Genomic DNA, 23,955 nt, shown 5'->3' with positions numbered 1-23,955 from the left:
TTCGAATGAAAATTTTAATATAATGCGGTTATTTTCATTATGCGTGGTTGTTTAATAGTGATCCCACCTTCCCAAATTGTTTGGGGGATGGTTTTATCTATTCCAACATGATTTTTATATGACCCTCGTCTTAGAATTTATTGTGGAGTCAAGGTGAAAATATGGCCGTTTAGGCATATCTATGAATAAGTATCATGGTAGGATGAAATATCGATTAAATAGGTAGATTCTATCATAAATTCAACCTAAAAGATACTAGGCTTGTTTTAGAATCAAGAAAATGAGTTGTTTTCTTTTTCGGGTTTGGAAATTTTGGTATTTTCGGAAACTGCCGTAAAAACCTTTTGACAATTTCCCGATCCGTTTTAGCAAATTAAAACCTATATAAACTTCATACATTCTACACTCACAACTCACAATACACCTAACCTCCATCACTCACCGTTCACTCCCACGAATCCCACGTTTCGTCTCATTTTCCGAAGTTTCAAGAACTCCGAAGCGACTTCAAGGCTTCGCAATTTTTCAATTTTTTTTTTTTTGTCGAGCGCTTTTCACAAGGTGAAGCGACCATTCGCTCAAACACTGGATTTCAATTCTTCAGAGCGACTCATAAGAGAGCGCCTTTCAGCGCGACTTCCGTGGACCTGAAAAATTCCGGTTTCTGCGGGTAGTTTCGGATCATTCGCACCTATTCCAGGCGTAATTTTGAGATGACATCTCCAACATTGATACCGAAACAGTCTTTTCAAGATTTGTTCCAAAGCACTACTTATGGTGCTTAGTTTTTCGGTTTATCACATCGTTGGTTGGGAGCCGCTTATGGTAAGACTGATGCACTTTATTCTCCAACACTAGCATCTTATTTTTATGATAACTGCATTTTCTTTGAAAGACCGGATGGAGAACAAGTGTTCTCCATCAACATTGATAATGAACCAATGGAAATTATCGTGTTCTTGCTAGCATTTGTTCTTGGACTTGCTATGCCCATGAAATACAAGACCCATGGTGCTATTGGGTAGATAATATATATGTCTACACTTATGAATTTTTGCATGAGTTGTATGGGCGGGCATTTTCATTATCGAGGACCAAGGGGACTATAACGTCACTTTTGGTAGCCCGTCCATGAACATAGGAACTGTTATGTTTTGGATAATGCTAAACATTTTAGGGGAATGGCATTTTTCTTACGTGAATGATGCCACTTGCAGCGTTTTCCTTTGCTTTAGCCATGGGACGTATGTGTCATGACCTTCCCGAACCTTGATGTCTAGTTTAGCTTCGATCCCATAGCATGAGGCATAAGTTCCTTCTTATGCCTGTTCTAGTTTCCCGTATTATGCTATGTTTCTTTCCTATTTTTGTACACGCTTCACGGATTGGATTACGGCCCGACAATCGTACTACCCACTAATAGTATTATTCGATCCTTCCGTCAATGACTTGGCAGGGGAGGATACAACCTCATCGGTTGCACCCTACACCCGTCGGACCAAGTGGCTCTTAATAGGTTAGCAATAATAGATGATAAATGGCGGGAAGCCCCGCAAATTATCATGGCATGGCAGATCGCTTAAAGGAACCTCACTTCTTTTGGAAGAAGAGGATGAGAAAGATGATGAGTAATCGCGGAGATAAGGTAAGTTTTCATTCTAGTTAGTGTCCGCTTATGTCCCAAGCAATTTCATTCTTGTTAACCCCATAATGGGTAGAACTCATATAGAGTCGTCGGTTTTATTTCCTATATTAGTGCGTTCTAACTTTGTTTTGCAGATGTTCCGAATTTCACACGCTTTCAATGGTATTTTTCCTACCCTTTTATTTACAATACTTTGAGGACAAAGCATGCTTCTTGTTTTGGGGCATAGAAACACGTGTAATTAAGGCATCCGTTAGGATATAGATATGTATAATATGCATTTGTTTTTCTAGTTAAAATTTCAAAAAATTCAAAAATATAAATAAATAAGTTATGCTATACACTTAGGAATAGTGGTATTGCTTTCTTTCTCTATGCTCTTAACAATCTAGAAGTCTCAATAGATTTTGCATTAGAATAATTTTTAGAAACTTAGGTTAATATATAGGTAATAATCTTTGCATCTATCTATAAATATATTACATGAGTATCGATGATTGTTAGCAAAAGTTTCAAATCTAGGCTAGAGTACTTATTCTACAAATCCTGTGAGAATATAGCCTAAAAGCCTTATATGAGCTAAAAAACATTTGAGAAATGACACAAGGGAGAAGTAAATCCGGATAGAGAAATCACACGTCCACTTGCTTGATCACTATGCCATATCCTAAGCGAGAATTTAGGCCCTCTTTGGATCGATATAGTCGAAAATTCAAACCTATGAATTATTTTCCGCTAGTTAAGCCCCTCGAGCCTTTTCTTTAGCCTTTCATAAACCACAATTCCTTTACCCTGTTACAAAAACAAAACAAAATAAAAATTCAACTTACCCAATCTAGAATAAGTCCGAGAATAGAATGAGTGAAGAAAGAAGAAGAGAAAAACCTGTGTAAACAAAAGTTAGTTAATTGCTTCAGAAAATAAAGAAAAGAAGTTTCCATCCAAAGAAAAGAAAAAGAAAAATAGAAATAAAATAGAAACTCCAAAAAATAGAATAAAAGGAGTCAAAAGCCAAAGAAAAGAAAAAAAGAAAATATGGCTAAGGATGGAAACAAAGTATAGAAGCAAAAAAGAAAATAACAAGGTTTTCTCTAAGTTACATAATATGAAAACTCTATTATCTCAGACTTGTCCTTTTTGAATATCCATTTCTTTCCTTCTTAAACCATCTCATAATCCCCGCAACACCTAATAAAGACCTCTAGCTCAATTAGGAATAGGTTAGTATGATAGTAAGTGGCAGATGTGTTTGATCGACTCCTTCCTTTGTCGTCATTGAGATTGTAAGGTAAAGTGTGCCCACCGCATTAATCGGAGTAAATGGAACCTTGAGTGGAAAAATCGAGTGTTGTATCTTGACTATTATTGTGAGAACCTACTTAAGGACGCTATTCCGAGTTTCAAAAACGAACCTGCTAGGCATTTCATAGTATTACTTATTGTATATATGTTTATTGTAGATGATTGATTATTATGCATATATTAGCTTAGGTTTCACTTGATTACTCTATATGCATTGCTAGTGAGAGGAATAGTTAATTTAGAGCATGAATAAGGAAACAATAGTTTTATTTCTTAGTCATTGTAGTATAGATGAAGTTTGTGAGTACCTTCATCGAAAACTCTCACGAGGCTATAACTTCGTCCCACTAGGGAATTCCTAGTGGTTTAAGGCTTTGTTGCATATGGTCAATGCAATCTCACTCAAATAAAAACGAGTAGATAAAACTCCATTTTTTGTCACTTATTCTAATTTCTCATCTTTGCTTGAGGACAAGCAAAATGCTGTTTTTTGGGGTGGTTTGATAAGAGCCCAAAACTGTAGTTTTAACCCCTCGTAATGATCATACTTTTTAGACCAATTATGTGAGTAATAATTAAGAGTTAACACCGATTCACGTGTTTTTATGCATTTCGTGTTTCAAAGTCCATTATGTGCGCAGAATGTACCAACTTTAGCGAGATAAAGGAGCAAAGGTCGGTTACTAAGTAGTTCCGTGATTAAAGGCCAAGATTCAAGAAGACAAAGCCTTCCTAAAGCCCGGTCAAAAGCTGAAAAGTCGATACGGGCATAAACAAAGACACAAGTCGTGAGAACTTCGAAAAGCGGTATCTTTGGACTCGGGCCCTCGAATGGGGCCTACCTTATGTCAAAACGACCGAATCGGAAAGAGCTTTCCAATGGTCCAAGCCTTGACCTAATCAGATGAGCAGAAGTAGACAAAAGTCTATTGAAGCCAACTGCAGCTGAAGAGGCCTTTTGGATCGAAGAATTGGGTTTTGGGCCCGATTCTCGGCCCAAAACATGGCTCCAAGCCCATGCACGATTTTTGGATATGAAAGTATAAAACCAAAGCTTAGCTCTTTTATTAATGGTAGCTAGTTAGACCTAAAAAACAATATAGATAATTCTAGATCTAGTTTTGTTAGATTAATTAAGTTTTAGTTCCATTTTCAATTCTTGTTTTAGATTAAGTCTTTGAATCATTGTTCTTGATTGATTAGATAAATAAAATAGTTATTTTGTCAATTTCTATTCTTGTCATTTACATTGTGTTAGATTTGACTTCATTTATTACTTGATATTCAATTCTTAGTTATTAATTTGATTTTAATTATTGTTTAATTTAGATTAGTAAATTTCAATTCTTTATATCATGTTTAGTTTTAATTTAATCGAAATGATTAGTAATGATTCTCGGCTAAACCTCCATTAGAGGGGTTGAGAAGCCTTGATGAAGGCTTGATTCCGATTATCGTAGAGTCGTCGTAATTTCCTTTCCACTCTCTAGAAACGATTAGTTCACCATGAGAATGGGTTTAATCGCTCACATGCTAGTTATGAATTGGTAGAAATGCCATGTGTAATTAGGGATTAGGAAGAACCAATTGTTCTCAAGCGCTTCAAGTCGGATTTCGACGATTAAATGGATTAATAGGATTAAGTTGAGTTAAGGTGGAATCAATCCCCTCTAACTCTTTATCATCGAATCAACGTGAGCATAACCATAGTTATTTTGATAATCGACTAGTTGCATCTTGTGGGTAGTTGCATCGTAGTCTAGTTGCCACTTCGTAAATCTCTCATTAGACTTAGAGTAGAGTAATTAGACTTGAAAACACAACATGCGGAAGGACTAGGAGTGGAACGAACTTCCTACTCCACTATATCTCATAGGATTGAGAGTAGAAATCTTTGATAAATCTTAGGCACATAATATAGTTTTAGTTTACTTACGTTTTGAGTTCATCGTTTATTTCGTAGGTAGACTATTCAATTTTATCTTTTATCATTAGCTTAATGGGTATTGTTGAAACTAGAGTAAAGGAAAGTAACATACATCAAGTACTGTGTAAGTGTTGCACATGGTGGAAGATGGTGAGCAATTATGAATACAGTGATTTGGGCAAAATTTGGATCTGCTGGGATCCAAATGCATGTGATGTGACTGTACTCAAGACAGAGTTACAAGTTATAATAGTAGAGGTTAGTACAAATGGGGGAGATAAATTCATCATGTCATGTATATATGGTAGTACTGATTATTTAGAGAGGAAAAACCTATGGCACAGTTTAGTGGACCTGTCATGTACCATACAGAAGTCGTGTGGATCACACTGGGGGACTTTAATTCTTTCATGAGTGCTCAAGAAAAGGTGGGAGGGCGACCAGTAAGACATCAACAGTTTGTGGACCTAGCTAATTGTGTATCGATGGCAGGACTTGTTGATATGAGATACAAGGGGAATTATCTCACATGGAGCAATAAGCAGGAAAACAGGATAAGTTGTAAGCTCGATAGAGTCATGATAAACTCAGACTGGATTGGAAAGTTTATGGGTTATGAAGTGGAGTTCTTGAATACAAGTGCAATCTCAGACCACACACCTATGGTGATCTACTCCTCACCACAGAGAAATCAATCAAGAAAAGCTTTTAGGTTTTTCAACTTTTGGGCAAGAGAACAAGGGTTCTTTGATATTGTAGAGGAGGCATGGAAGAGCCAAGTTGTTGGAAACTCTATGTATATGTTTATGAAGAAATTGAAAATCACAAAAGCAGCTCTAATTCAGTGGAACAAACAGAGGATTGGAAATGTGAATGTAAGAGTGCATGAGAAGAGGAAGGCAATGGATACAGTACAAACAAACTTCCAGATAGACCCATTGAATGCAGAACTGATTGTACAAGAAATAGCAGTCATCTGAGAGTTTGTACAGGCTTCAGTGGTAGAAGAAGAACTGGTGAGGCAAAAATCTAGAGACCAGGAAATTACTCAAGGCGACAGTAACACTGAGTATTTCTTCAAATCTGTCCAGGCTAGAAGAATAATGAACAAAATCACTTGTTTGATAGATGACAATGGAAATACCATCTAAGATATAAGTGAGATTGGTCCTGAGTGTGTGGAATACTACAAGCAGCTATACAGTCCAGATCTGATGCAAGATATAAACTTTGGTTTATTTGATTGCATGGCCCCAAAACAAAGGATCTCTGAAGATATGGCAAATGAGATGCAAGGGGAGGTCACAAGAAATGAAATAATAGAAGCTCTATCAAACATAGGCAGTGATAAGGCACCTGGAAGTGATGGGTTCTCCTTATTATTTTTCAAAGTCACTTGGAGAATAATTGAGATGATCTCATTAAAGCAATAAGAAACTTCTTCATTTCAAGCTTGCATGTTCGGGGAGGTAAACACTACATGTATCACTCTAGTACCTAAGCTGCTCAATCCTACATCGTTAGGAGACTATAGACCGATTGCATGTTGTGGAGTGGTATATAAAGTGATATCGAAGATTCTTACAAGTCGATTGAAGAAAGTGGTGCCTATGGCGATTCACGAATAACCAATCGGCTTTTATTGAGGGAAGAAGCATCCAAGATAACATAGTGTTGTCACGCGGGAGCTGCTACATAACTACCATAGAGATGTGGGGCCTTCGAGAAGTGCAGTAAAATTGACCTAAAGAAGGCCTACTTTACTCGTGCGGTGGGAATCGATGGTGTTTGTTCCGAGAGACCGGGTGTGCCTAGGAAGTTCATTAACTGGGTTAGAAAGTGTGTAGAGACACCTACATATTCCATTATGTTGAATGGGACACCCCATGGTTTCTTTCAAGGAAGAAGAGGGATTAGGCAGGGCGATCCCATATCCCCATATCTGTTTGTGATGGTGATGGACCTCTTTGCTGAATTAATGCTTTATAGTGTTAATACTGGACAATACAAACTCCACCAAAAGTGCAGTGACCTTGTTATCACCCACCTATCCTTTGCTGACGACTTGATTGCTTTTATGGGAAGGGATGTTGGAACAGCAAAAACTTTGAAGAATAACCTAAGCTCCTTTACAAGATGTACTGGGTTAGAAGCCAACTTAAACAAGAGTACCATCTTCTTCTCTGGTGTTGATCAAGGTACATGTGGTGACATTGCTAGGGTGTTGGGTTTTCAGATAGGAGAGATGCCTGTCAAATATCTCATATTACCACTCATCACAACAAGACTTAAGGCTTCTGATTGTATGTCTCTGATTACCAAGGTTACAAATCGAGTACAAAATTGGAAGGGAGACTTACATATATGGGAGGTTCTGACAGTTAGTTAGAGTCAGACTCAATCAATTAAGTATGTAATGGTTTCTTTGTGTTTATAATTCCTACAAGTACTATGAAAGAAATTAATAGGATATGTAAGAATTTCCTTTGGGGTGGGCTCGATCACACCAATCTCATGCACTTATAAGTTGGGATGCAGTATGCACTTCTTACAGTGAAGGAGGCTTGGGCTTGAGAGAACTGGATAAAGTTAACACAGCTGCTATCATGAGGCAAATATGGAAGCTGCTGAACAAGAAAGATACCCTATGGGTAGAGTGGGTCCACAAGCATTTGATTAAAGATAAGAACTTCTGGCAACTGAAAGTACCACATGATTGCTCCTGAAACTGGAGGAATTTACTAAACACAAGGAAAGAAGCCTCAGACATTGTCATGCACCAAATCGGGAACGGGAAAAATACTAGTTTTTGGCTCGATCCATGGCATCCTGCAGGAGTATTGAAATGGTATTTCCCTCAAGCACTCATACATGACTTGACATGCCGAATGAACTCCACAGTCAGCTCACTGATTCAAGATGGCAAGTGGAACATCCCCCATCGTGTTAGAAGACATCTACCTGATATCGTAATGCATATGGAGGAAATAGTGGATATAGTGGGAGGAGAAGATGAACCGTATGGATCAAGTTTTGAGAAAGGGAGACTACAGTTTGAAGGACACATATGAGAATATAAGAAACTCGAAACAAAAGATAAACTGGCACCAGTTGGTGTGGTTTACTAACAAGATACCAAGACATGCCTTCATCACTTGGTTAGCATTAAAGGGCGGTCTGAAAACAACGAGCAAACTGAAGGAGTAGAAAATAGTCACCACAGATCTCTGTGTGCTATGCTGGAGACACAAGGAAACAGAGGATCACTTGTTCTTTGAATGTAACTTTGCGCAGTACATATGGGCTAAACTGTTAAGGTATCTTTGCTATAACAGCATAAATCGACATAGCAACCGCAACCGAAATAGCATGGGTGGTACAGCTAAGTGCAGGAAAGGGTGGGAAACAGGATGCTATCAAACTACTGCTGAATGGGTTTGTGTATTGGGTGTGGTTGGAGAGAAATGCAAGAATTTTTAAGAACAAACACAACAGCGCAGACTATATTATTTAACGAGTACTACAAGATGTAAAGACAAAGCTTCACTCTCTGAGCCTGAAGATGGAACAAGAAGCAGAACTACAAGACTTTGTGTCAAGATGGAATGTCAATGTTAAGGTGATAACAAGAGAAACTAAGATATGCAAGTGGGAAACAGCAGGAAGAGGGGTGTTCATTCTAAACACTGATGGAACACTTCAAGGGGAGGAAGGAGGATAGGCTCATATTATAAGAGATGACAATGCAGGCGAAATAGCAATGGCACATGGAAATTCTAACTATCACAGTATTGCTATAATCGAACAACAGGCAGTGGAACAAGGTATGAAACTGGCACATAAGCATAATGTGACACGGCTAGCAGCACAAACAGACTCCAGCAATGTGGTATCTTTCATGCAGAGTGGAGAAAAGCACCTATGGGTAGCAAACAAGACCATGAGAAGCATTGAAGGAATGAAGGGACAAATGGAGTATTTTACTATATGCCATATTTTTAGAGAAGCTAATAGGTTAGTGGATTTGTTAGCATCACATATTCCAAATGTAAACTGGTTGGAAATAGAGCCTAGTTCTTTGTCTGAGGAACTCAGGAGGATTGTAATTGATGATGCATTATGGAAAGAGTATGTGAGAGTGTAACAAGCTTAGTTCTTTTAAATTCAATAAAAAGGGGTAGGGGACCTCTATAAAATCCTCGTTTACCTACCAAAAAAAAAAAGAAACCAAGACACCTGCAAATGCCTTCCCTTACCAAAATTTCTCTACATTAAGAACAAACCAATAGATCTAAGGTTTTCTACCACTCTGGTTCTGTTGCCACCATCCAGATTGAAATCGTTATCTTTTCTGTCACAAGGACATAACTCTCTCTTTACTATGGGAAAAATAGCTAATAACAAATACCAAATGCTTAAACTAGGCAAATTAGAAAAGCCATGATAGCTTCTCATAGTTGCCTCCAGACTTATCTCCAGTACAAGCCAGAACATGGTTTTTCTATTTTCATTTTTTTTTTTTGTTTTATATTCTTTGGATCAATCTTTCTTGACCAACACTCTACCCTCCCTCCGGACTTCACATTCCGAAAGTAAATTCCTTTTTCTAAATGCAGTTAGTTATATTCAACACATTTTACTCTTATCGATAAATCAATACCTTTGAATTCTTTAGCATTGACACATCAAAGAAACAAATGTCTTTGAAAATAAGTTGAAGATTCTCATATGAAAATACCATTTGTTGGGAGATTTCACTAGGAAGTCACACCTCAACCTAGTTACTTTCAATCCCAAATGACTTCAACTTGGATATTACACCAAGGAAATCGCCCACCCAAGACTTTGGTAGTTATCACAACAAACTCAACAAAGCAAAACCACTAGTTTATCATCATAATTCATAGCAACAATAAATATGGAAGTAAATAATGCAAAGAGACACAAAGATTTAAGGTGGTTCGGTAAATGTTACCTACATCCACACAAGAGTCGAGTTTCCTTTATAGTAAAGATTGGAGAGTTTACAAGAGGTAACAAGAATCAAGAACAAGAGGCCTCACTCAAAACCTAGCTCAATAGAGCTCCCACAATACCCAAGAAATGAATCTCTCAAAAGTTGTCTAAAAACCTTATTCTATTTCCTTTATATAGGTACACATAGAAAAATGTGAGAAAATGGGCTTTGGGCCGAAATATCGAAACACTGTCAAAATTTCGGTAGGCATGAGCGCAGGGTGCGCCCTACCTGACCAAGGCATGGGCGAGCACGGGTCGCGCCCCCTTCTTTGCTGACTTCCAGTAATTTTCGCAAGGCATGAGCGCGGGGTGCGCCTCGACTAAGGCATGGTCGAAGCCGCAGGGGCACTTTCGCTTACCAACTTCCAAAGAACTTTCTCGCAAAAGACGAAGCGGGGTGCCTTCTACAAGGCCAAGTGGAGCGTAGGGTGCGCCTCCTTCTCCAAGCTGAAAAGCGGCATAGTCGGACACCGGAGCAAAGCTCGACGGTTCCACAAACCTAACAAAAGGAGGTAGTGGTCGAGCTTTCTTCTTAACACTCTACAAAAGAAAAAGAAAGGAAAAAACCCCTACCTCAAAATTAACACCCAGATGAAACTCTACCCTAAATCAACAGCTTCATCAGTGAGCCCCTTTTAGCTCTGGTTGTCCTTCGGAAGGTTAAGTTTGCCAAATATTGGGCTGTCAACTCCAACTCCCATGCCATTGAGACCATTGTCAACATAAACAACAACACCTGTAATCACCGAAGCCAATGGGGACACCAAGAAGGCGGCAGTATTTCCCACCTCATCTGTACCATTTTAAGTTTCAAGTTTGGTGAAAAGTGAAATAAGAAGCAATAGGAACTTGGGACCAAGAAAAAAGAGTGATTAGATTTGTATCCTTAACAATGTGTTCTCAGTGAACTCACCTGCAGACAGTTCTTTCTCCAAGGGAGCTAGTGAGTATTCAATCATTTTATCAATGAATCCAATGGCTTTTGCAGCACAACTTCCCAGTACGTGGTCCTGAGTATTGATTTATTTTAAGATAGAATCACAACAAATAAACCTCAAAATACAAATGGATCAACTGAATGAATGTACTATTTTCAGATAGAATCACAATCAAATAAAAATCAGAATACAAACTGGATCAACTGCATAACCCAAGTGACTTTAGAAGTCAAAGGGAGGTATAGTATCTGAGCACCTTTATACATTTGAGGAAATAAAACTTCCACGTCAACCACTTACGAATGTGATTAACGTTATTAATGATATTCCCTACTATCAATATTGTGATGTCTAAGAACACTTTCTTACTTATGCTCTAAGATCACACAATAGAATGAATGAAGGAAACAGAATCGAAAAAGAAGATGAATTGAATATTTGTTTTATTGATCGAATTGCGATAACAGTTTACAGTTTCTCCCTTTGTTTCTCTCTATTTCTCTCTCCTCTTTACAATGACTTTTTGGATAATGAATCATGAATCCTCTTTCTGATCCTCTTCCAGTCTTTATATAGTGTCCTGTTTTGACCTTGACCCAATCCATTGTTGGCACGTGTCTCTTGTCTTCCTCCTTTTTTCCCGCTCAATACCTGCATATGTTTAAACATGACCTCGAAATATACCGAAACATTGGCCCTTATGCCCATGTTTCAAGTTTTGAAATATCAGTTATAATCTCTGTTATTTAGTAGGATATTTGCCCACTACAAATATTACGAACATGAATGACATTTACAGAGATGACATGGAATTTCATACAGGTTTATGTAAGTTTATAGGTACTAAAAGGTTTCACTCTGGTGAATACAGCGTTATAAAATGAGAGTGTACCTGCTGATATCGTATTAACTCTGATTTTGTGGCGTCTCCCAGCTTCAAAAGCAGGAACCATTGTATAAGTGTCTTGAACTTACTAAGAAAACAAATCACAAGTAAAAGGTAAGTAGGGAAATGAGAAACAAATAACTAACTCGAGTATCACTCTCTAATGCGGCTCTAGCCGAACTCATTCCACCATCATATCTGCTCATAAACAGTTCAATCAAGATCTATCCCAGCAACACAACCACTTAGTAGATAAGGCAGAGCATACATACCCTGGGATGATCCTTTTGGAAGCAATATATGTAAGCGAGATTGATGCGCCACCTGCAACAGTGACAGCGGAGTATAGTTCAGAAGTCATGACTCATAAGTATAATAAAATGCAAATTAAGATGAGTAACGTACTGAAATTTCCAAACGAAAAGCATACCTGGATTCATTATTGGAATGAAATGCTTGAGCAAAGAAACATAATTAAGAGTAACTTGATACAGATATTGCTGCAAGATAGCCCTTCCTAGATGTCTCCAGTAGAGGTTTCGTGACCTGTTTTAAGCACATCCTGAAGTTTAATCCCCAAAATAGATAGCAAACTGAACAGAAGAAGTCAGTCATACCTCTGGTCCATTGGGAAGCGAATGCACGAGGATGTCAATAGTTCCGAAATCCTGTTTTACAGATTCAGCTACTTCCTGCGAGCAGTTCAGATACATTGGTTCATTTGCTGTTGTGGAATAAACTATAATTGATATTTCGATGATGACGAATCTTTTACCGAAGATATGGCATAAACAAGTAAAACGTAATTACCAACTCTTCTATATAGCACCAATGTCAAGATAAAAAAAGAAGCAAGTGTAATAACTGAACTGTCCATTTCGAGGACCCTGCACAGCGTTTATTTGCTTTAACCTGAAATATTCGTGGTCAAAAGGGATTTGATTGAAGCATCTCTCAATCATTTACGGTACTGTATTTAAGCAGTTGAACTTTACATCTTCCCGTTCATCCTCTAAGGTGTCATAAACAGCATGCAACGGATATACTTTGGTGATCTCCATGAGAGAACCATCTGGCAACCTGTGAAATATCAAAATCTCCATCAAATATAGCTCTTCAAGCATCAACCTACCAAAGAGTAATTAAGAAATAATTCCACATTCTTACACGCGTGACGCATCAAACTTTCCACGACGTAAACTACTCTCGAAGATGTTGAGTGCCTGAAGCAAAAAAACTGTATCAGGATATACACATTGCCATGGTTTTCTATATTACCACATAAAATTAGGAGGAGGACGGGATATGTAGCGTACAGGCACCCATGTGCCAACAAGGATTTCAGCACCGGCAGCAGCTAGAGATTTTGCTATAGCCCAACCATATCCATTGTCATCAGCTATTCCAGCGATAAATGCCCTCTTACCTACAAACCAGAATCTACAACATGTTTATATCATTCATCTTTCCTTAACAGAAACATATATTTTCATCTATTTGGTATAAAGCTGGCAAACCTCTGAGATCAATAGGCAGACTTGGTCTCACTAGTTTCAGACATTGCCTTTGTGGTGATAAAATCCTTCCCTAATAAGGAAATATATATCTCTCTCCTGTAATGTTATATGCAGAAGAAGTAATCACTCAAGTGGGTGCAATTAACTTCCAAATGGGTCGAACAATGTTTTCGGATCTCGACTTGGACCCATTTCAGGCTCAAGGCAAATGTTTTGAATTTTGAAATAATTTTAATAATCTCATTAATTAATTTCGTTACCATTTAATGTTTTTCCATCCATCCTATATATTAGAAAAGGAAAAAGATATCCTTCCATGTAAGGAAGACAAAGGATTTACCTCATAAACACCTGATAGTCTAAATGATCTGAATTCAGTCAATTAATTGTCTGACTTGAAGTGGCAAGAGTTAGTATATAATTTACAGAAATCGATGTATTTCCAAACTTGAAGATTCTGTCTTAATCATTCACTAGTATTAAATAGCCATTTTGAACTCTTACAAATCACCGATCTCATCACATACATACATTATTTCGCTGCCACACACAATGTTGATCAACAATAATTCTTCAATGGAGGCACAAAATGCAGATGCTGATCCTATCTTACCATTCCTTGATGATGAAACTAATACATTAATGCCTGGAGTGGCAGCTGGGCTGATTGAAGCTCAGTCCCCCATGACCAAAACTGATAACTACACATTTCATTTTCCGGATTTCTTCAATTCAGTACCGCTTAGTGGCCCCCAAAATGAGCGTGTGCCAGAACAAACAACGCAGAGGATGCTTGATGGGGAGATGCTTTACGACTTGAATGAGCCCTATGAACCCGAGTTCCATACCTATCGATCAATATTTAATGGGCTTTCTGGTGGCAGAGGGAGGTACACAGGGTCAAGGATGTCTAGAGCGTATCGTCGACTATATCAACAACCGAGAACTCTCTCAACCCATGCTCCACGGGGACCGTCCATTGAAGGGTTCAATATCCCGAGGCAATCTGGACCAGCTCGTCCACCATATTGACATCCAAGAACTCTCTCTACCCATGCTCCGCGGGGACAGTCTAATGAAGGGTTCAACATCCCGAGCCTATCTAATCTCCGTCCATCAGATCAACATCCAAGAACTCTCGCTACCCATGCTCCACGGGGACAGTCCACTGAAACGTTCAACATCCCGAGCCTCTCTCTACCTTCCAGTGGTCATTATAATAACATAGGATCACCAAGAGTGGTTAGGGATATACCCTGCACTTCTGGTGATTCTTCAGCTCCATCAGGAGTCGCTAAAGCCACTCAACGAGTCAGCCTGAAGACAACGGTTCTGCCTACAACCGGCACTTCACAGGGCAACTCTGATGCAGCGATCCAGCCTAGAGCTGGTTCAGTTTCAACAACATCAGAAGTCCTGGAACTGCCAACAGTGACCATTAGGTTCAACCGTGATGCCTCACCCCACACTTTTGGGAACTCTTCAACCCGAAAAAATGGTATTGATCTGTCCCTAAAGTTGGGAGAGCGTACTACTGATGTTTCTGTGGCTGCAGAAGGATATGTTGATCTTGATCTGTCCCTAACTTTTCGTCTACCTACTGCTGTAGCAGCAGAACCATCTAAAGGAGTCGCTGGTTATTCTGTGGCACCAGGTGGTCCTGAAAATAATTCAATTGAGCCAGGACACAATGAAAAAGATCCAAAGGGGGCAAGTTGGCGTGATATAGTCGGAGGGAGCGAAAGTCAGGACCAGGATTAGAAAAGGTATTGAGTCCGAGGATACTGGTTTGATTCTAAGGGTTCACTTCTATGTTATCTCTCCTAAGTCTCCTTATCTCCATCAGTTTAGTTTTATTTATTCCTAGGAGTCATTCTTCGGTTCAGTTGTTAGTCTGTCATTGTGTTACCCGCCAGGGAAAATGTGTCTTCATTTTTCTTTTCGTGATCTCGAGTCGTAGTAGGTGTCTTGCAGTGTGATTTTGTCTCACATTGCCAGTGTCTGATGTCAGGGTCTTTTCTTCCCTATTTTCAGAAGTGAACCGAGCTAGCTTTTTCGTGTTTATGTGGAAAATTGCCTATTGATTTTATCATGACAACATGATGATGAATTTCTTCTTCATAATTTCAATTCGGCAGGGGAGGGGTAGGTTAGTGTAGGATTTTATCGATATCTCATGCATGATTCCTATGATATATACAATTACGTTATACCACATGCATAAAATAGCGCAGCGGAAACAGAAGATCGTACCTTGGTCACAAACTTTCAATTTGAAGTTCCAAGCTTTGATCTACGTGAGAAGATGTTCTTGACACACTCAAGATCTTCTTCTTCTTAACTTTGCTTGAGTCAAGTTCCAACCACGAACGGAAGCAACCTTTTTTTTTCACGAACCAAGAACCAAGAACCGACAATGGCTAGGGAGGATACCACCTATGGAATCTCCACAAATTAATCGGGCTTCTACTTTAGAAAATGTTGGAGGTCGCCATTAAAGGAGAGAGAGCTTTTCTTGTTGTTCGGATGATTAATATGTGAGAGGTGGGGGTCTATTTATAGAGGTTCCCACCTCCTCAATATCGATAGGATAGAGTCCTATACTCATCTAATATCGATAGGATAGAGTTATATACTCATCTAATATCCGATAGGATAGAGTCCTATACTCATCTAATATCGGATAGGATAGAGTTATATACTCATCTAATATCCGATAGGATAGAATCCTATACTCATCTAATATCCGATAGGATAGAGTCCTATACTCATCTAATATCGATAGGATAGAGTCATATACTCGGGTTTATCCTTATCTTGGTGGGCGCCTATCCAACCTTATTTCCAACATCTCCCACTCTACCACAACGGCGAAGAAGGTTTCTAAGAGAAGCATTTAAGTAGAATGCTTAGCCATTTGTGTGTCTCACACGACAAATGGTTCGTGTGACCCCTAGCACACGTATCATGATATCTCGTGAAGTAGCAAGTCGCAATGAAAAGCACGACCGCGGTGATCTACCATGAAAGTGATCTTAAAGAAGATGAATCCGAAAACCTAATATCCGGAGAGTGTGTGTATACCCCAAGATCTGTTTGTTTCATCACTTTGACAAATAGCACTCATCCCTATGAGTCCACACCATAAAGTCAAAAACGTATCACATGATTCACAATTATCATCAATTGTCCCGCCGTAGAATCTTAGTGATTGTGTGATAAACCTTCTTTTTACCCTTTGCACGCAAGTCATTGTCGCCGAGTTCTACCAACTTCCCAAGTATGCATCCAAATGACCTTTTAGTAAGAGCTTGTGGGGAGCAAACCAAAGTTACGAGTAGTCCTCTTATTTTCTTGACAAGGTCAAAAGTTCAAGGAGGGTACCATTCGATATGTTTTAAACAAAAAATATATCAATAGAGCTCACATAGCAAGAATTTTAGGGATATTTCTTTTCTTGCTCTCAGGTGGTCAACTATACACATGTTGTGTGAAAACATGTCATGGCAAGAGTATCTAATTTGTTTACTCAACAATAGATATCCTGTATGTCCACTCATACCATGCAAGTGTTGTCATCCCTAATGACAATTCCAAGGATACTATGCTCCCACTTGGCAACAACCGCTTTGTAGGTTTAGATGAATCTTCCCTATGAAGCACATGTTTCTTCTTATCAATTATAAGAAGGGCATGACTCCTAAGACTAGGTCCACCCTTCCTATAAGGTTTAGTGACTTGTCAAGCTAAACTCCCATGTTTAAAATGGAAGTGGACTGCTCATGTGAGTGAACCAGTCAACCCTACTTGACATACATATGAGATGATAAACAAAGATAAATGAGAATGCAATCGATCCGGAAAGAATGCACTTTTATTCATTAAACCATCAAAGTGTTCTTAACATAATCACATCCTCTTTAACCCAAGCATTTTTACATGTGCAAGGAAGAGTTCCTTTGGAATAGGTTTGGTCAATGGATATATGTTGTAGAACCACTTTCTTTTTTCGATATCATTTGTCGTGCGTAGTGGTATTTTAACTCTATATGCTTGGTTCTTCCATGGTACTTTGGATCTTTAGCATATGCAAGAGCAGCCATCTTTGTCGATCGTGATGTGAACCGGTTCAAGAAATTTTGAGAACACTGACAAGTGTTTGATGAATCGTCTGAGCCACACAGCCTCCTGTGTGGCAGAGCAACATGCAATATACTCAGCTTCCATAGTTGAAAGTGCTATGGAAGTTTGCTTCTTCTTTGCTCCAGATATAGCACCTCCATTCATTATGTAGGTATATCCTGAAGTTGACTTCCTCTCATCAAGGTCTCCAGCCCAGTCGGCATCGGAGTACCCAATCAGCTTAAGATCTTTCCCTTGGTAGACAAGTGAGTAGTCCACGGTGCCTTTTAGATACCTCATTATCTTCTTGACGCTTCCAAAGCATGCGACCCCGTGGATTTGTTTGGAACCTTGATACTAATCCAACTGCATAGCAGATGTCTGGCCTTGTACACAACATTGCATACATAAGGCTTCCGACTGCGCTTGAGTATGGTACATTTTTCATAGCCTGAGTTTGAGGATTCTTGGGAGACATTTTAGAACTCAAAGACTCTCCTAGACTTCTTGGGAGATCCACTTGCTTACAATCACCATGTTGAATCTTTCCAAAACCTTCTCAGTCATGTTGAATCTTTCCAAAACCTTCTTGATATATGTCTCCGAGACAAAGATAACAAGCGTTTGGGCCGATCATCACGAAGTTATTTTAACTCCTAAGACATAACTTGCTTCACCCATGTCCTTCATTTCAAGTTTAATGACAACCACTCCTTAGTGGAATTTATCAATGCCTTATTGTTACCTGCTAACAAAATGTCATCCACATATAGAGATAGAATCACAAAACCATTTTTAGATGTCTTGACATATACGCTAATGGTCCTCATTTACCATTTCAAATTTGTCTTGAAGCATTGCTTCATGGAATCTCGATTCCACTGCCTGAGAGGCTGTTTTTAAACCATATATGGATCTGTTTTCGGTTTACACACTTTGTGTTGCTGACCCTTGATTGAAAAAACCAAATGGGTTGATCCATATAGATTTCCTCTTGTAATTCTCCATTGAGAAAAGCAGTTTTGACATCCATCCGTAAAGCTCTAAATCTAAATGGGCAACCATTGACAAGAGGAGACGTATGGAGGCAAATCTCACTACTTGGTGAGAAGGTGTCCTCATAGTCTATTCCTTCTTTTGGGTGTAACCTTTTGCAACAAGCCTAGCTTTGAATTTGTCTATGTTCCTTCCTCGTGATTTTTCTTGATTGAGAACCCACTTGTTCCCAATAGATCTCCCCGTTTGGAGGTAGATCAACTAAGTCCCATACTTTGTTTTTCTTCATCGACTCCAATTCTTCCTTCATAGCTTCCATCCACTTACTTGTATTGGACCCAGAAATAGCCTCCTTGAACATTTTAGGTTCATCAGATATTTCTGTAAGTGCATTGGTCATATTTATCTCCCTTCAATCTCAAACCGACGCGTTTGGGGATATGGCCTCTAACACTCTTACGAGGTTGGGATTGATCAATCATTTGACCAATGCCATTGTTACTAGAATCGGGGTTGATGAAAGTTTCATCTTAGCCTTGTTCATCAGCAGTTATAAGGTTATCAACTTCGTAAAGTTGTATATCCTTATCAACCTCACCCCTCATTGGGTATTGATCCTCTAAGAATCGGCGTTACGTGCTTCTATTTCGTGACATGCCCTTGAGTATCCTCCCCTAGGAAGACATACCCCTTAGAAGTCTCAATCAGATCTTATAAAGATACACTTCTTTCCAGGAGCACTCAACTTTCCAAATTCTCGATTTTGAGAAGTGACAAAGGCCGCACACCCCCATGGTCTAAGGTAGTTCAAAACGGGTTGTCTACCAGTCCATAGTTCATAGGGTGTTTTGTCAACAGTTTTTGAAGGAACTAGGTTAAGTATGTGCGCAGCCGTTAACAATGCATCACCCCAAAATGAGATAGGCAAGTTAGCCTGAGCCATCATAGATCTAACCATGTCCAGCAGGGTTCTATTCCTTCTCTCAGAGACACCATTCTGCTGAGGGGTATAAGGAATAGTTAGCTGTCTAGCTATACCCTTATTTTCACAGAGTTCCTTAAACTCATCAGAAAGATATTCACGTCCGCGGTCAGTTCTTAAGGCCTTTATTGTCCTATCAAGTTGATTCTCAACTAAGTTCTTGTACTTTTAAAATAGTCCAAGGCGCCCGATTTGTGAGACATCAAGTACACGGTCCCATAACGTGTATAGTCATCCAATGAAGGTAATGAAATACAAAGCCCCATGCCTTGTCTTTGTTACATTCATTGGTCCACGGATGTCCGAGTGAATAAGTTGTAAAGGATAAGTTGCCCTTTGGGCTTTCCCAAAAGGTTTCTTGGTGGCTTTTCCAAAGAAGACAACTTTCACAGTTTCCATTTTAACAGAGGTTAAGTTACCTAATAACCCTCCCTTGCTAAGCGGTCTATCCTATTGTGTCCAATATGTCCTAGTCTAGCATGCCACAATTGGCAACCAACCATTTTAGACATAAAAACTTCAGTTTGTGCTAAGTGTAATGTCATAAAAGAATTCATTAAATAAGCATGACCTATCAAACTGTTATTTAAAGATATCTCAAGCGAGTTCTGGGAAAAATTAAACACATAGGATTCTTGAAGTAATTTCAAAACTGATAAAAGATTTCTCCTAATTGAGGGTACAAAGAGTACTTTTTCAATAAGGATGGATCTCCCACTCATAAAATCCAACCTACAAGTGCACTGCCCCAAAACATCGGCAACACTTTGGTTTCCCATGTGGACTCTCCGAAGTTCCTTGTGGAAGTTTCCGAAATCTTCAAATAGGGACCTATCCCGCTTATGTGGTCTGTCTGTCATTCTTTGAATCTACAATCCAATATTGTGATGAATCAGACAAAGATGACATGACGATACTTATCACATTGACAAGATTTTAAAGTAAAACTCACCTCAGGAGAAGGACATGCCCTAGCATAGTGTCCCATCTGATGACAACGGAAGCATTCAACACTAGTCATGTCTATCGACTTCCTAGGTTTCTTTTGCTGTGGGTTAGGCTTGGCCTTTTCCTTGCCTTTCCCTTTTCCACTTTTCTTGTTCCAAGGAGCCTTCCTCTTTTTGGAGTTGACAACATTTGCTTCAGTTTGAACAACAGGCTTTTCATTGAGAAGCCTTTGTTCCTCAAGCTCACATTTCCTTTGCACCTGTGCAAAGTTTGTGATACTGTCGTCATGCGTCAAGATAAGACAAAATTGTTCCCAAGTTTTAGGTAAAGACCTAATGACAAATTTGAATTTGTTGTTCATTTGACAGACTTTATCCCCTTGGGCTAACTTCAAAGAACCATGTTTCTCATCACCGTGCAATGTTGTGTCATAGAGGTATGGGGCAGCTTGATAAATTTGTCAAAGCTCATTTGTAGCCTCCTCAGCTGTGCAGTAGTCGTACCCCCAAGGTCCGCTTTTACTGCTTCCCATAGCTCTTTTGCCGATCCAAGGCCATCATACCGCATCATGAAGTCATTCCTCATGGTGCCAAGTATGGCAATTCGGGCAACATTATCTTTGCTTGTATACTCATTGTACTTTTTAAGTACAAGCAGATATAAGCGACTTGTGTTAATCCTTCAAATGGGGGTTCTCACATTGTCTCCGATTATTACATCAATGACCTTCCTATCGCGAGAATTAGCCTAACTTTCCTAGACCAAAGTTCGTAATTTTATCGTTTAACAAGTCCTTTTCGTAGCATCGTGAACGGGATTTTCCATCGGGTGCCATTCTATCAAGTTTGAATTCCAAAAATAAGATACTACGAATAAGAATCATCTCTTAAATTTAAATCTAAGTAATCCACATTTTCACATATGAGATGATCATGATAATCTACTAGCATGATTCTAGCCATTAAATAAAATCAATGCATTTGACTATCAATAACATAGAATATGCAAAAAATCTACTACTTAAATTTCCATTTCATAAAATTGTTTCTACAAAAAAAAGAGTTTCCTATCTTTCAAAAAACAATGTAGAACTAAACAGAGCTAGTCAACCATGAACATAGAAGCTTCCTGGGTGCCCAGGGGAGTCATCCTCATCCTCACAGTCACTATCAGCCATTCGAAAATTACTAGCCACTTCCTCTGTTTCCCCGTGAGGTGGGAAAATAAACCCTGATGACACATCATATGGATTTGGTTCCTTAGCATCGTCCCATAATCGATGTAGGAGAGATTTAAGTGGTCGAGCCTCATTCCTATCTTGAATAGGACTGGGGCTCTTTGGTGTATATTCTGGTGATGGTGGCTCTGTCTCTATCTTATCAGATTTCAAGACAGTAGGCTTCAAAGTTCTCCTATATTGCTTTGCAGTCATGCGTTTCTTGGAAGCCCGTCTCCCAAGATCTGGTTCAGTTTTCCTACAAGTTTCGGGTCTATGTGACTTAGGCATTGTGCCTTAGTTTTCATATGACCGTTGATAGAAAACAAACAATTTTATATTCATGCAATAGTAAAAATCCAGATTCAAATAATTACTGCATGGTAAAAATAAACATCCTAATGTCAATTTTTAATTGTGGAAAAATACATGTGAAAAAAAAATCTAAAATTTATAGAGAAATAATCTCAGAAATAAATTTCCATGTAAAAATTTCTAAGAAAAAAATTTCCTAGAAAAAATTTTCCACTAATTATTTCCCATAAATAATTTATTTTACAAAAAAAATTAAGCAATATCTAATTAATTTTAAACAACCTAATTATTTAAAAATTAATTAAAATATTTTGAAAAAAAACGCATTTTTTTCAAAATTGTAGATCACAAGATCAAAACCGCAAACAAAAGCATGCAAACCATGGAAAACTGGCTCGATGCCAATGTAGGATTTTATCGATATCTCATGCATGATTCCTATGATATATACAATTACGTTATACCACATGCATAAAATAGCGCAGCGGAAACAGAAGATCGTACCTTGGTCACAGCTTTCAATTTGAAGTTCCAAGCTTTGATCTACAGAGAAGATGTTCTTGACACACTCAAGATCTTCTTCTTCTTAACTTTGCTTGAGTCAAGTTCCAACCACGAACGGGAAGCAACCTTTTTTTTTTTCACGAACCAAGAACCAAGAACTGACAATGGCTAGGGAGGATACCACCTATGGAATCTCCACAAATTACTGGGCTTCTACTTTAGAAAATGTTGGAGGTCGCCATTAAAGGAGAGAGAGCTTTTCTTGTTGTTCGGATGATTAATATGTGAGAGGTGGGGGTCTATTTATAGAGGTTCCCACCTCCTCAATATTGGATAGGATAGAGTCCTATACTCATCTAATATCAGATAGGATAGAGTTATATACTCATCTAATATCTGATAGGATAGAGTCCTATACTCATCTAATATCAGATAGGATAGAGTTATATACTCATCTAATATCTGATAGGATAGAATCCTATACTCATCTAATATCTGATAGGATAGAGTCCTATACTCATCTAATATCAGATAGGATAGAGTCCTATACTCAGTGGTTTATCCTTATCTTGGTGGGCGTCTATCCAACCTTATTTCCAACAGTTAGTAGGCACAAATTAAGATTGTGCTGACAGTTCCCTTCAAGCAAAACCATTCTTAAGCAATTTAATTTTATGTAAACATCCAATACTCTTGTATAGTCGTATAGTCGTATAGAACTTGGAAACTTAATTTCTAACAAATTCTGTCAAGACACGTTTAACAGACGCAAAACATCGGAAATAGTAAAACCTCGGAAAAAAAAACAAACTAGGCTGCTTAATCGGACCGCGGCAAACACCGGAAAGAAAGCAACTTGAAAAAAACATACTTGACTCGGACCGTCTTGGAGAGGCCCAAATCCTGAAAGCGAGAGGGCGGGCTAGAAAAAGACAACATATCTTGGCGAGATTAGCTATGTTAATAACACATTTTTAGCGGTATGGCAAATGCAAACGCCGTGCCATGAGGATAAAGGGAGTACTCTTTAAGTGTGGAACATAAAGGTTTTGGTGCAAATTGATATTATTTTGGACTCGATAACTACTTCCAACTAAAATTCCGTGCTTCACGGATCGAGTTGCTATTGAAATTACCTACAAAAAACTAGGCTATGCATCCCTAACCTTCGCTATGAGACTTGCTACCAACTAATATATATTAGATAGGAAAAGCCAATTGATCGATCAACATGCTCAAAATCAAATCCGTGACAACTAATATTAGATAGGAACACGAGTTAAACGCTTAATGCTTTCGATTTATGTCGGCATCATGCCTAAAGGATAGTTGAACTTGTCGGATATGTTAATAGTTGAACTCTATATACTTGGTACATATCGGGTGGCGTTCAATCGATCCGATAATCCAATACTTGTTAATATCTGGGAAACTAAGGCTTTGCAAGCTTATTATACAACAATCGATTAAGAGAGCTAGGAATTGTCTCCGGGGGCCTAGTGCTTAGTACATCATGGAACTTAAACAAGTACTTGTTTTTTTTTTACACTGTGGAATAATATACACTGAGAAGTGTTAGGAATATACAACTTAATTGTACTTACTCTTTACCAATTACCAAACTATACAAACCTTTTG

At 38.6% G+C, this 23,955-nt stretch overlaps 1 protein-coding gene and 1 long non-coding RNA gene across 2 annotated transcripts; both read right to left on the bottom strand.

Annotated features, from left to right (window-relative positions):
- Positions 1–10,528: 10,528 nt before the first annotated feature.
- Positions 10,529–13,767, bottom strand: LOC147494771 (enoyl-[acyl-carrier-protein] reductase [NADH], chloroplastic-like). The gene is made up of 11 exons (XM_086568240.1): positions 13,746–13,767; positions 13,034–13,143; positions 12,885–12,940; positions 12,713–12,797; positions 12,335–12,409; positions 12,203–12,263; positions 11,990–12,041; positions 11,864–11,915; positions 11,724–11,765; positions 10,807–10,903; positions 10,529–10,686 (listed from the first exon to the last, which is right to left on the bottom strand). The coding sequence occupies exons 1-11, from the start codon at positions 13,765–13,767 to the stop codon at positions 10,529–10,531; spliced, it is 810 nt and encodes a 269-aa protein (XP_086424366.1).
- A 7,518-nt stretch (positions 13,768–21,285) lies between these two features.
- Positions 21,286–22,517, bottom strand: LOC147494770 (uncharacterized). Its single transcript, XR_015199165.1, has 2 exons — positions 22,318–22,517; positions 21,286–21,794 (listed from the first exon to the last, which is right to left on the bottom strand). It is a non-coding gene; the product is annotated as an uncharacterized LOC147494770 (long non-coding RNA).
- Between the last annotated feature and the right edge of the window lie 1,438 nt (positions 22,518–23,955).

Source organism: Coptis chinensis, chromosome 6 (genome assembly GCF_015680905.1).
Source record: "Coptis chinensis isolate HL-2020 chromosome 6, ASM1568090v1, whole genome shotgun sequence".
Lineage (NCBI taxonomy): Eukaryota > Viridiplantae > Streptophyta > Magnoliopsida > Ranunculales > Ranunculaceae > Coptis > Coptis chinensis.
The sequence above is the reverse complement of the archived record's forward strand: the minus strand, read 5'-3'. Positions and strand labels throughout refer to the sequence as shown.